This window comes from Chlamydotis macqueenii, chromosome 6 (assembly GCF_036417535.1).
Source record: "Chlamydotis macqueenii isolate bChlMac1 chromosome 6, bChlMac1.mat, whole genome shotgun sequence".
Taxonomy (NCBI): Eukaryota; Metazoa; Chordata; class Aves; order Otidiformes; family Otididae; genus Chlamydotis; species Chlamydotis macqueenii.
Window position 1 is genome coordinate 26,459,454 of NC_141561.1, and position 14,639 is coordinate 26,474,092.

At 34.8% G+C, this 14,639-nt stretch overlaps 1 protein-coding gene across 1 annotated transcript in view; it reads right to left on the reverse strand.

Annotated features, from left to right (window-relative positions):
- CERKL (CERK like autophagy regulator) overlaps positions 1 to 14,639 on the reverse strand; it is a 57,443-nt gene that overhangs the window by 13,722 nt on the left and 29,082 nt on the right. The window contains exons 3-4 of the mRNA XM_086751128.1: positions 10,020 to 10,151; positions 3,660 to 3,723 (exon numbers count right to left, since the gene is read on the reverse strand). Coding sequence (XP_086607254.1) covers positions 3,660 to 3,723; positions 10,020 to 10,151 — 196 coding nt within the window. The remainder of the gene's footprint in view (positions 1 to 3,659; positions 3,724 to 10,019; positions 10,152 to 14,639) is intronic.

The window sequence follows — 14,639 nt, forward strand, 5'->3', positions numbered from 1 at the left end:
TTAATCACTGCTTCTGGAGCATGTAATTAAACTCCCACCTGCTGTGGCTATAGAGGGGAATATATTTGTCTGTAAAAGCTCTGTTACAGCAAATATCTTTTTTTCTTTCTGTTTTTGCTTAAGTCACTATTAAAGTGATTCTCCAAATTAGTAATGTTTGAAAGTTAAACAATTTTAAGGTAAACACATTTGAATGATAAAAATAGTAATAGTACACTCCAAGCATTTACAATATAAATGTCAGATATACTTTAGGAGGCACTTACTTTCTTTTTTTCATATATCTATATGAATGCAGTTGCGAAGCTATGTCCAATAATTCAACCAGATAAAACTGGTAAGCTCTTTATAAGAAAATACTTATTATGTTATTAAATGTTTAAATTAAATTATCTCAACTCCTTTAACATTTTTCTTCATCTCCTATTATTATTTCCTAGCTATTTTTTAATTTCTAAATGTTAGGAATGTTTCCTTTATCTAGCTAAACACTGCCCACATTAAAAAAAAAAAAAAAAAAAAAAAGAGTATTTATCAAAAGTTTGGAGCACATTTTCTTCCTGCTCATCTCCTGTCTTTTGTCTCATTTTTAGTTTAGATTGGTTTACTCCTAGGCTGAAGAGTTTCTGCCACAGCAGCAAAACCAGTTAATCTTTGTAGTCTGATAAACTGTACATCTGGAAAGACTTATATGAATTGTCTTCTGGCTGTTAAAACTTTTGAAAACAGATACATTTTCTTCTGATTTTGGGGAGCTGTGTTTGTTGTTATTGGAAATAGATGAAGATTCCAATGAATAACATAAAAATGCTGCAAACTTTGTTTTTTATTAATTTAGCATTAATCATCGAGAGTTGCGCCTTTTTGGCTGGAAGCAGAGATACTGTCAGGGACCAAGGATTCCAAAGCTCATCGGTGAGAGCTTGCTACTCTTAAGCAGTAGAAAGTCTTGAGCAAACAGATTTGACTAAGACCTTGAAGAAGGCTTCTTAGAGGAAGAAACATCTGTCTAAACATCAGACACAAGTTTCTTAATCCACTGTTCTCTGAAGTCTGCCTAACCTGGGCTACTCTAAACAATATGCGTAACACCTTAGGTTCTTGATTAGGGAAGAAATACATGCGTGTATATCGTGTATTTCTGTCACAGTACAAACAAGATAACGCAGCTGAGATAGCAGCATCAAATACACCCTATTTGTCACCAAGGCTTGGCCCCACGGCGAGGGAAAAAAAGCACACTGCCAAGTTGGCAAAGTACCTAAACGTCTAGTGTTGGCAAGAAAAACAAAAGTGGATAGCGAAAAAGGTGGAGTATACGAGATCCATGACATATGCCTACAGTCTCGCAAAACAGAGTGGGAACGGGAGAAATCAGAGAACAGAAATTATATACAGAAACAAACAGCTTTGGCAAAGAATTAAAATGTAGCAGTATTGCTTACAGAAAGCGCTAAGATACAACCTTCCAGTTTACTACTGCAAATTATAAGCTTCAATTTACTTCATATGCTCTTTAACATGTAAGGAACTGCAACTCTCAGAGAAAAATTCAAGATGAGAAATTGTTTGTTGCTATTCTGCTTACCTACTGTAATGCATAAAAAACTGTTGGGTCTTGCCCTTTATACATATTTACTTGAATTAGCTTTCAGTCAATCTGAAATAGGCAACACTTGAAAAGCACGAGCTGAGTTAGCACAGCAGACTACTGCACACAGGCACGGCCTTCAGACCACACCTAACTCACCTCCCACTGCTCCCAAGCTTGGGCAAGTCAGATCAGGTCTACCTGAACTCTGCCATGTAGGAATAGCCCAAAAACTACCTTACCGCTTACTACCACATACAGTGCCTTCCACGTCTACAAGGAGGTACAGAAGTGCTGTTCTAAACAGGGAACTAAGTGACAGATGCAGGATCTGACTTGAACAAAACCGACGGGAAGCCAGGGCAAAACAGGAAAGAACTGAAGCCTGCCAAGTCACAAGCAATGCTGCTCAAGAGACAATATAAACTTCTCAAGACTTAATGGAAATACTGAAAATACATTACATGAGGTGGCTGCTAGAATTGCTAAAAGCATAATTTTTCATCAGTAGGACAATTTTATTGTTGGGGAGTTAATTTTCAATTCAAACCAGATTCCATGAATTTTGTGGTTTAATTTTCAATAAACCAAAATTGTTATTAAAATTTTATTTGGGAAAGACTGAAGTGGTTTTAGGGGCCTATAAGATTTTTTTTTTATTCTTGGGCTAGACAGCAACAGGCTTCACAAGAACATAATCAAAAGTATGCCATAAGCCTTTGAACAATTTGGAAAAGAAAATACCAATTTCAAATATTCTCTTCCTGTTCTTAAGAACACCTCTAAAGATAATGGAGAAGAGAAATAAGTGGCTTTCTTTTTCAAATTATCAGACTTTTAGTGTAATATGAATTCTGACTTCAGCCTCAGTCTCTGTAGAAAGCACCCCAAGTTAGCTCTTTAACAGGATATTTCTCTGTATTGGGCTTTATTGAATGAGCGCACAGATGGAAGCCAGGCTATTTGAGAAGTTATAAAACTTGTTTTTTAAACACTTCAGAAATTTCTTTTTTGCTCATAAACTCTGATAATTTCCACAGGAGAAAAAAAAAAAACTCCATCACTTAAACAGCTAACTGAGAAATGACAGGGATCTTTTCACCTCAGAAATCCTAGCATCATATTGACTTACAGGTTATTTTCTTCCAGCTTCTTCTGTTCCTATTTCCCCTTAGTTCTGGCTACAGGAGAGAAGTCTTACAGAAGAAGTACTCCAGTGACTCTACCCAATGATCAAAGATGAAACAACTCAAACAGGACTCAGTAGAAGGGGTTTGTGCAAGAAGACACAACCCAGGCTTTTTCTTCTCTGTCTTCATATCTGCTTCCCAGGACAGATGGGTTCCCCAGCTAGCACCCCAAAAGGCATGTCTTAATTGGAAATAAATTATCCTCAGAATCTGGAATACATGCATACATTTTCATGTATATTTTCTTGCCTAACTCTGAGTTTCTAGAACTAATAGAAATGGATTGACTATAAAACACTATTGAAGCCTTCTTGCATGGCTCCTTGCATAGTCCAATAAGAGTTGTAGAAATGCTGTAAGACTTCCATGGTATGCAAAACTATTCTTACATATTATTGAATCTTATCATTGAATGACTAATGTAAAAATACCAAATATTTCAGGATTAATCCACATAGCAATGTCTTTTTAATGATTGAACAAGCATTTTCACTCTTGACTTAAGTTTGAATGATTTTTTTTTTTAATGGAGAAAATATTTTTAAACTTTTAAATAAAATATTCTCCTTAAGAACCATTTGAATGGACAGAGTGAAATACAAGGCACTTGTGTCATTCTTGCACGTACAGAGACTGAAGCTCTCATGAAGCATAAAAGAAAGCTTTATGTTTATTTACCATCATTTATTAATCTAAAATACATACCTATTGCAGTAAGTAATAAAAAATAAAGCATCTAATAAGAAATTATTTTGTCAGGCTTAATATATATGTGAAACAGAGTAACTCAGGAAACACCTACTAGCATAGTTTTGGATGGAATACAAAATTAAAATTAATACGATGAGGTTTGCTAACATTGTCACTAACCAACTTACCCATCAAATGCCTGGAGTTCGCATTCTTTCAGTACTGACAGAGCATGTCCTTCATACTCAGTTACTGTGGAAAACAACATTAATTATCAGAAGATTAGATAATTTTAAAGGGTTTTTAAAATTTTTGCCCTTCTAATATAAGGAACACACAGTAACTCAGTTCAGTTTTTTTTTTTAAATCATTAAATGCCTTGAAAGTATGAGAAGGTACGTTTTACAGTTACGCTAGCTAAAAGGCAAGACACATTAAAACTTAGCTGCCATCAGACACATAGCTATTTAGTGCATTTAAATTCACAGAATTCGAGATGATGTTTTTTGCATCAAAATGTAAGTTTTAGCATTTACACACTTGGTAGACTTCAGGAAAATGTAAGCATATCTTCAGTTAAGACTGAATTATTTCAGTTTCAATCATATTTAATTGCCTTTGTGTTAGGATATGCAAATTGCTAAATCAAAAATACAAGGAGTTAAACACAGAAATATGAAATGAAGCCAAATACCAGCGACAACAGAATATAACACACAGAGGAAGGTGGCACAAGTATACACCAGAGTTCATAGCCTCTGGAGGAAATGAATCTGTCACTCTACATTGATGTCTCTGTGTTTGCTGATACCCTATATAGTACTGTAAATGCCAGTGAAGACAGGATAAACTGGCATACTACAGATGGCACAAAGCATCATAACTACATTTAGCATTTTCTAGGCCAGCTTTGCCAGAAGAGACAGCCCAGCTGCACCCACCCATCAAAGATTTTTGCTGACTGACATGACACTTGCAGATGGATTTTTTGTGTAAGAATGTGCATCATTATATGCAAAATTACATTAATCTTTCATGCTTGTCTGTCCCTGGTGCTGGCATAATTCAAGGCTTTTATCCAGTGTTTCTAAACACTGTTAAAATTATTAGTCTTGGTGTCCAAAACAATCATTCCGTATCTGTACCTGTTATAACAGTATTTCTACAGACTATTCAAATGCTGTTTACAAGAATTAAAAACGCCCCTCTCTCCCTATATTATACACACACACAAGAATGTGTGTATACATCATGAGTGTATATATAACTTTCTTTTTCAAAAAAGAAAACAAAAAGTGATACAATTTCTACACTTCAGACTAAACAATTCTATATCAGCACATAACTTCAAAATCTCCTAACTCGTATTAGCAAAGTTCTATTGCTTGGTGTTTGGGAAAATCTAATTAAAAACTAGAGTTATTTTGATGACATCAAAGGCAGAGAATTATAATTTTGCTACAGAAATACCTATCACTAAAATAGCTTTCAGGAATTATTTACAGAATTTACTGTCACTCAGGACCTCTTCAGGAAAATCAATGCACAGTATTTATCGTGCTCAGTTTTGTGTTTCCAACAACATTTATCATCATTGGTAGGTTGTGAAAAAAGTAACCAATAAAACTGTGCATCATGCAAAAACATAGAAAGGTTCAAATATCTTGCCATTACCTTACTTGTGAAGAAAACCCTTCCCATGAAAACATACAGCTTGTTACCAGGTGACATGCCTTCTTAAATGAACGTGATGATTTGGAAAGTTATAAATATAGTCTCATTAAAACAGTATGGTAAATAAGATTTTATTTTGTAAAAGAAAACATGCTCAGCAGTTTCTTAATGTAACATATGTAACATTTATTATTACAAAATTAATTCACTCAAAGAACTGGAACATGAAAATAAAGAGGACTCAAGTCTACAGAGAAATGATTAAAGGCAGTAAAAATAACTAGTGTTAGCCAGATTGACGGGGACTCCATCCTCTTTGTATCTAATAGCTTAAGTTTGGAAATTATATAGGAAGACTACTGCAAAGTTTAACACTTGGGACAATTCCAAGAAATTTAAAATTAGACAAATGATAGAAGTACACAGCATCTATTTTGAAACATTGTGACCAAAAGGTAATGAAAAAAATGAAGTTTCCAGTAAAAATTTAATAATAACATACAGAAAACCAACTAACTACAAAAAAAAAAATTTGAAAAAAAATTCAAGACAGAGAGAAAAAGACCACATCTAAAAAGGTTTTCTGCAGGCTTGACAACCTCCAGATGGACACGTTACAGTCATTCTGATATCTGGAAAAAAGCTAGATACTTGAAAATTTGATTCTGTTCTAATCCATGGAAAAGAAAAAAAAAAATCCAAACACGAAAAACCCCTAAAAAATACCAACCAACGAAACCAAAAAAAAGGTCACACAAAAAATTTGTGTAAGAGGAAGAAAGAGCTTCTTTCACGGTTTGAGAAAGATCATATATTTGGCAAAAATATTATCACAAAAATATTATTTAATGCTTTTTTAAAACCATTTATAAGCATAATTGAGAAAGTTTTCCCTTTTCAAAGACATTTTATTCACAAGTTCTAAATTTCAGTATGCATTAAGTCCCCAAGTAACGGCATTCTGAAAAAAGGGCACTGGCAGTGCAGCTGATGTGAACAGTCACACATACTCCAAAATGTTCTAACACCTTATCTCACTTAGGCAACAAGAAAATAAGGGTTCAGCCCCTACACATAGAAAAAGCAACATATCATTTGTTCAGCCCTTCAAAACACAGGACACTTCCATATGACTCATACAAATACTGGCACTCATGTCACCAACTAATGTCAATAGGATTAAAACCACTAATGAGAACAACAGATTAACTGGTGTAAACACTGGAGGAAAAATAATGTTATTTACTCTATAGTAAGTTTAAAACAGTGCTATTTGTCAAATTCTCAATCACTCTATTTTCCTTTGTGACTCTGCCTAAAAATGGGAGGGTGAGGTGGGGCTATTTTATTGCCTAACCATCCAGCTTGTAATTGTGCACAAATGGCAGCAGAAGAGTCAAAACTAGGAAGAGAAGTGAGACAAGCTAGAAGTCTGTTGGAATTGCCTTTATTTTTCTTCAGCATGTGCAAGATCTTGCAAGGTTCTAATATATTTCTAAAAGAGTAGCTCAAATTATCACTATTTGCTAGTACTTCTAGGTATCTTAAATATGAAGTGAGCTTTTGTTGAGCTGGATTTTCAGAACAGTCACCATTCTCCTAACAGCCATATCCCAGCTGCAGCAACTCCAGACTGCCCAACTCTTAAAAGATTGCATATAACCAGCTTTTCAGTATGGCTTAGCCTTAGCTATAGTTAAAGCACTGTTTCAGTTTGAATTTGCTAATTCCCACTTTCTACCCCACTGAGCACTTCAGAGATTTGTTTATTTCCATGTAACAAAAATAAACTAAATACCCAACAAAACACAATCCACCTTTTAAGGTTTGTGGTTAATTTCACCAAAATTGATACATACATAGGGTGCAAAGTAATTTGACAAAAAGAAAAAAAAAAAGAAAAGAAAACCTTACCAAATTGACAGATAACTGGAGAAAGTAAATGCTATTCAGAGCTCACTTGTTTACATACACGCCTTTTGACTGCTCTGTGCCCTTCAGAAGGAGAGAATACCTGTACTCCAAACCTCTTTAAGACAAAAGTTTATTTCAACAGAATTTGCAATGAAAAATAAGCTCTGGCAAGCTTGATCGTGTAGGAACCAAAACCACAAAATAGCAACAGCCAGCTACAAAGCACAAAATTGGACGAGAGCAGCTCTGTCGTTCAGCACTCCACTGTCAAAATGTGGGTTGGTGGGGTTTTTTAATAACCTGCAAGTCTTGTGTATGCACTGGAAGTCACGTCAAAGATTCAAATTTGCTTTAACATTTTTGTGTACAATGAATTTTAAGCTTTAAATACATATATGTGAAAAGAGTAAAAGTAAACTATCTTCAGTGTAAAAATTGTACAACAGCCTTCAACTTTTAGTACACAATACACTCTTGTACACCACTACATATGGAACTACCGGTCATGTTTCATAAAAGCAGTAACAGCGAGATGCACACTCCAACTTAACAAAATGCAAAACAATTAGGGAGAAAAAATCCTGTTCAATGTACTTGAAATGAGGCACTTAGTTTTATTAGATGGCACCAGTGGATAGGGCTTTTACTCAGCATCCCCCCTTTCCTTTTTTTTTTTTTTTAATGTATAGCTCTTAATTATTTACTTCTCTACCAGCATTCAAAACTGTGCTGTAGTTTTCTCATTTCGCCTGTAGGAGGAGTGTTAGGCAGCTAATAAGCCCAATAGTATTTGGACGTTGACAAAATAACTTTATTTTGAGGATAAGCCATTAAACTTTTATCTGGTTAAAACCAGACGTTTCTTTTCAAAATTTAAAAGAAAAAAAAATAAAAAAATAAACCTGTTTCTTTCAATTAGGAGAAATACTTGTAAAACCACTACAAATTATAGTCATAGCTTATATTAAATTCTGTTAATTAATTTGTAAAAGTATTGATACAGATTTGGCTTATTAGTTCAGCTTTAGGATTCCAGGTGACCTCACACATCTAAAATTTAATTGTTTACAAGTTAATGATAATGCAGCCTTTAACAGAGTTTAACAAACAAGGTTATGTTCACTGTAAAGATAAACACTAATCTGTAGTGAGAAGAAAAAAAAAGTAATTTTCTTAACAACATAACAGTCAGTCATCTCTTACTAAGGTTTGCATGACAAAGAAAACTTTTTCTAAAAAATTGTGGCCAAACTAGGCTACATTCAATATCTAAGGAGACAACATTATAGGACAAGGATTAATCGTTTTAAAATAGAAGGAAGCAGACTCAGACTGGATATAAGGAAGACATTTTTACACTGAGGGTGGTGGAACACTGGCACAGGTTGCCCAGAGAGGTGGTGGATGCCCCATCCCTGGAAACATTCAAGGCCAGGCTGTACGGGGCTCTGAGCAACCTGATCTAGTCGGGGATGTCCCTAGTCCTTGCAGGGGGGTTGGACTAGATGACCTTTGAAGGTCCCTTCCAACCCTAACCATTCTATGATTCTATGATTATCATTAATCTGTTTACACTATCATTTATGTCTTGCAGGTGAAAAATACGTCTGTGAGAATCAGAACTTACCTAAAGCTGCCAGCATTCCCTTGTCAATTAAGAGAAGTTAAGAAATTATCACTACGTAATTCTCATACTGATTGAATTTTTTCACACATTCTCATGCACCTTCAATGGATTTTACATTAAATTGTGGGCTAAATAATTCAAAAATACATAGATACAGGTAATAAAATCAGCAAGATAAATCTTATACAAACACTTATTGCACTATTATATCGTTGTGCCTAAAGCAGATTTGCTCAGAATTATTTGTGGCCTGCAACCTGAACTGGTCATGATTTCACAAGAAGTTTAAGGGACAAGTGTAGGATGAGCCCTCTGTCCTATAATTTGCTTAAGATTTAATTGATTTTTTTTATTTTTATATGAAAACCAATTTCAACAGACATAGGAAAAAGACTTTTTGGTGTCAACATGTCTTGCACCAGAGTTTACACTTCACATGGATATGCATAGCCAAAAAATAGCAGTGTATTAAAGGGAATTTTAATACTACGGATATAAATTACTTGGAACAGGGAATATCGGTATCATTTCTCTGTAAACTTGGGTGGGTTTTAGGACCAAGTTTGATGCAGCGTAAGTTTCAGTCTCTTCACAGTGTTTATGATCAGATCATTAATATTCTACTGCTTTAAGAAAATTTGGATTTTCCCTGTTCACTTTCTTATAAAATCAAGTGAAACAGACAAAGGACAAATTCATTACATAAAGCAGAACTCTGGCAGAATTTGGGGCCTTAAATCCAAACCTGTTATCGGGAACCCATTGTTGAGCAGAAGGCAGCATCACTACAACACTGAAGTTGTACCTTCACAGTCTCCAGGCACCGAGTTGTACCTATGTGCCTCACGAGAACTGCCCTCGCCATCACAGAACTTAATCACTTAGGCTTCCAGGTCATCCCTGAAACTGAGTCAGAATCCAGAAATAGTGTGACCTTCGGATAAGCGTCTCTTATAATGTCAAGCCGACAGGTGTTCTCAGAAGAGAAGTAATATTTAAGAACATGTGTCTGTCAGAACGCAGGAACAACTCTTAGCATGCACATACGAGACCGTCAGACACTCAATGGTTGTTTCTTTTTATATAATGCTAGCTTTAGAAGTATGAAAAATACATTACTACTGTTGATATCTATAGGGGGAAAACTATCAAATTATAACAGAATTACTAACATTTTTCAACTAAATAAAAATATATTGCATTGTAATAACTACAAATCCAAATGTACTACTTGTAAGCAAAGCCAATAAGGATTAGCAGTAAATTCAAATTGTCTTGCATGCTTAAGTACTAGTTTCACAAAGGATTAAACTATGCTTTAGAAGCAACTTACCTGTGACATCAGTTTTGATGTCAGCAAGTTTAAAAAGAGGTGCAACTTTTTCATAATAAACATGAGTGGCTTCTCTTTTGTGGCTGCTTGGATTAACAAACACTTTTAAGGATTTTGGTCTATTTTGAAAACCTAAAATAAAAACACAAAACATGTCGGTTTACACACGGCCCAGCTATTTCTACAGCTTAAATTAATTTTTAATATTAGAACTGTTACAATACTTTAACAGGATAAGTAAATTAGAGTTTAAAAAGATCTCAACTTCTTGGATATGTGCTACTTATCTTAAAATCTCAGCACTGGTTACTTTTGTGTGTACAGCTAATAAGAAGTAGAAATGAATCACATACTAACCAAAACATTGTAGGAACCAGGAAAAAAGAAGTATTTGTCACTACCTAGTTAAATTCTGATACAGGGTGAATGTGGAGCAGTTATAAGGTAGGGCAACAAAAGACATCGAAACATATCCTTTTTAGAATTTAATATGAAACATTCTCAGTAGGCATACGACGTAACACCCAACAGAACTGATACTACAATCCAATATTTTTGTTTTCTGAGATTACAAATCAAACAGTGCAAAGAAAATTCCCTCATCTTGAAAGAGGTCAGAAGAAATACAAAGAAATAGAAAACTTGGTAATATAATTCAGAAATCTAAGAATCATTTTCATTTTAAAGAAGTGATATGTAGGTCTTTGAAGTAACAAACTCTAAGCAAAGAACACTGAGAAATACTGCTATGCAAACAGTACTGTGTCTTGCACACTCTTCCCATGAAGCAATTTTATTAATTGGAATATGGGGTTTTTTTGTTGTTGAATGGTAAATAATTACTACAAAAACAGTAACATAACTCCTCAAGTTGTCTTTTCTAGAATTGCCATGATTCAGTGAGGTTTGCTTCAAAAAGCAAGTGGTAGCATGCAATACTGCTTTATCTTTGGTAGTTATTTAAAATATATGATCTGAATAATTTTGTGTTCAATTATTCATTTACAAATTCTAAATTTTCTTTTAATATCAGGTTAGACTATCACTTTCTTAGCCAAATGAAAGCTAGAAGATCTGACAAGTATGCTGTTTTCAACATTCAAGAACAAAATTAATAGCAGGCCACAATTCTGAAATTAACTAAGAGTGAAAACACATTCTCCTGCCTCACGTATAGAGTATTACTTCAATATTTACAGCAACATGTACCTTCAGAGTATCAGCTGGGACTCCCTGAAACTGTTCCTCCCTTACTCTACCTCAGCAACTGAACAGGATCAATTCCTCAGAGAAATTATAGCTAAATACTATTTCAGCAAAGCGGAAAGTATTTCTTAAGATCAAATTATAAAAGTCCCATAGATTATTTTTTCACTTATTTAAACACATCAAAAAATCTGGAAATGAAAATACCACTTTATCCAGCTTGTGTTAGTAAACGTTAGAAGATTTCTTAAAGATACTGAAGGAAATTACCAGACAAGTTTGCTGCTCTAATCTGAAAGCATAAATAAAAACCAAGATTTCTAATTATATTTATAGCAAAATGTTACACACAGTGCCATGTCATTACACAGCAAATTAATCCTGATGAATCCTAAATGCCTTCAGTAATAAGCCTTAGTACCTATACTAAAAACTATGTCCTTTAAGAAGGAAATAAAAAGGGAATAGGGAACTTGGTGAGGGCAGTGGATGTGCTGGACTTCCACCATTCACAAGGGCTGCCATTCATAAGGCCTTGATTAGCTACAAGAAAGATTGGACAAACTCCTCAAGATGTTCAATAAGGATGAACACGAAGTCCAACACCTGGCCTGGCAAAACCCTAACAGTGCAGGCTGGGGACTGACCAACTATGCAGCACCTCTTTAGACAGCATCCTGAAGCTCCTGATGGACAAGGAGTTGAACATGAGTAAACAGTGTGCCATTGATGCCATGAATGCCAACTGCTTACTGGGTTGCATTAACAAGATGATTTGAGGCTCAAAAGACTTTTGAGCCTCAATCTCAAAAACTGCATCCACTTTTCAGCCCTCCAGCACCAGACTGATCAAAGGGAGTGAGTCCAACAGAGAACTGTGACTTCAGCAAGGGGCTGCGTCAAGCCACATACAAGAGGCAGACAAAGCAAGCTTTGTGCAGCCTTGAGAACAGAGTATCTACCTAAATGCTGTCCTTACTATCTACTGTGGGACTAGCAAAGATCACAAAGACAGACTTCTTGCAGGTGCAAGGACAAAAAAGGCAATGGACAAGTTGCAGCAGGGTATGTTCCAATCTGAAGTAAGGAAAACACCCTTCACAATGAGGGCAGTTAAGCTACGGATCACATTGTTTAGAGAGGCTGTGGAATGTCCATTCTTAGAGATTTTCAAAACTTATTATCTGGACATGGCTCTTAGCAACCTGATCTTGTTTGGAAGCATACCTGCTCTGAGCAGGAAGATGGAACAGAAAATCTTCAGAGGTCCATTCCAACCTAAATTATTCTTGATTCTCTGGAAACAGAAACAAGCACTGCAGGTACGCACTGTAGTGTAATTTCTAATCATAGTGATTACAACACAAATAAGGAAGACTACGGAGAACACAGAAGTTCCTAAAGACCATTAAAACATACAAATTATCATCATCATAAAGACATCATAATAATAGTTATTCAAAACACCTCCTGGAAATAAGCTAGAGTATTATTGCAGTCTTTTAGAAGTTACAACAATATTAATACAAAAAAAATAATATCTGTGGCTTGATATGCTGCTTAAAGTACTTATATAAATTAAATTGAAAACTGTAAGAATAAGGACTCTTGATTTAATAGAGAAGAGATTGAGCCACATTCATTAATGTGCTGTCATGTTTCTTATCTTGTCTGCAGGAACTCCTGCCTGTGATCAGCTGGCCTTAAATGCTCAACTCCCACCAACACCCAGAGTCAGAAAACTGTAAAAACTTGACTACAGAGTCTTTAATTTGTAAGTAAAGTATATCTTTAAACATATATATATATATATATGCACACACACACGCTTATGATACACAAAGCAGAGGGGAAAAGGAGGAGATTACAGAGTTTGTAGAAGTAGAAAAAGGTGATCATAGAATCATAGAATGGGTTGGAAGGGACCTTAAATATCATCTAGGTACTGGACGGCTGCTATAAGGTTTCCCCTGGACCCTTCTCCCCTCCAGGCTGAACAACCAAATTCTGTTATCCATATAGTGAGAGTTACAATTCATTTTCTGGTAGTTAGACCACCATCAGGAGGAAGCTGAACATCGATATTTCAGTTAAATTTTTATACATAAAGGTCAAAAATAGTTTAGTCCCACATGGCAATATAAAGTTCTGAAAGAAAGTATAAGTAGGCAAAGGAAAACAGACTTTTCAATGGGTGGGAAAAAAATTCTTAGGTTTTTAAGGAAATTTAATTGAATTTTTTTCCTTTTTTTAAAAAAAAAATTCATTCATTAAATGATTCTCAAACAGGAATTGTATTTATAATTATATATTAGGCTATCATTGAAAAGTAGATCAGAGTTAATACATAAATCCTACTGAGATTTTCAAGAACCAAATGAATTAATAGGATAAAAGTGTTATAACATTCTTTTTATGACTACTTGAACAACAATTTACTTTTTTAGAAAGGTAAACTATTTTATTTATAGAAAAAGTTATCACAAAGAAGGCATTTGAGCAGAGATACAGTACACTACTGCTGTGGTCTTGTTTGTGTCAAATGATTGCCAACTGACATGAACGGATGATCCTGACAAAAATTATTATTTATCATTCCCAGCATGCACTGGAGATGTTATAAACACATCAAACAACCGAGTTTAATGAAAGAATATCCAATAACAGTCAAAGATGAAACTTGTACACAATTACATGGTGCAACTTCTATAAAAGTTTTTTTTTTAAATAATAATCATCTTTCAATTGTCTTTAAACATCATCTATATGAATGAATCCATCTCGCTGACTTCAGTCTGCAACTGATTTCAGTCTGTCAGCCTTTTGGTGTTCTCCTACTGGTATTCTGTTATTGTTTTCTGTGGCTGCTCCATTTGAAATGAACCAGCAGCCTAAAGCAGGAAGGCCAACTGTTCCTCTAGTACTAACAAATGTGCTAATATGCGCTAGTTTAAACTTGATCTATCAAGTGAATCAGTGAACCATGAAGGGTGGTGGGTCAATCAGGGTGTTCTGAAAACAAAGGCTCACAGGGCAGCAGAGACGCTATGCTCAGACATACATCTGTGCTGCTTTCAGTTCCTAGCTTCATGAAAACGGGTTTATGTTACAAAAGTTAAGAGCCTGGAATCATGTAATTATCGCATACATTTATAAATACTTTTTACAACAGTAAGAATATTAAACATGAGGAAAACTAATAATATGAGACAGATTTGTTAATGTAACTATGGAGATACCACTGTTAATATTAACTAACCAAAGTTAATGTTTAACATTTATGGTTTAATTAAAACTTCATGCATGAAGTTTCAGACATTCATATCAAACCCCAGTGTGACAGATACTATAGAATAGTAAAAAAAAAATCAAATGCACTTCATGCATTTTTTTACTACTTATCATCTATTCTTA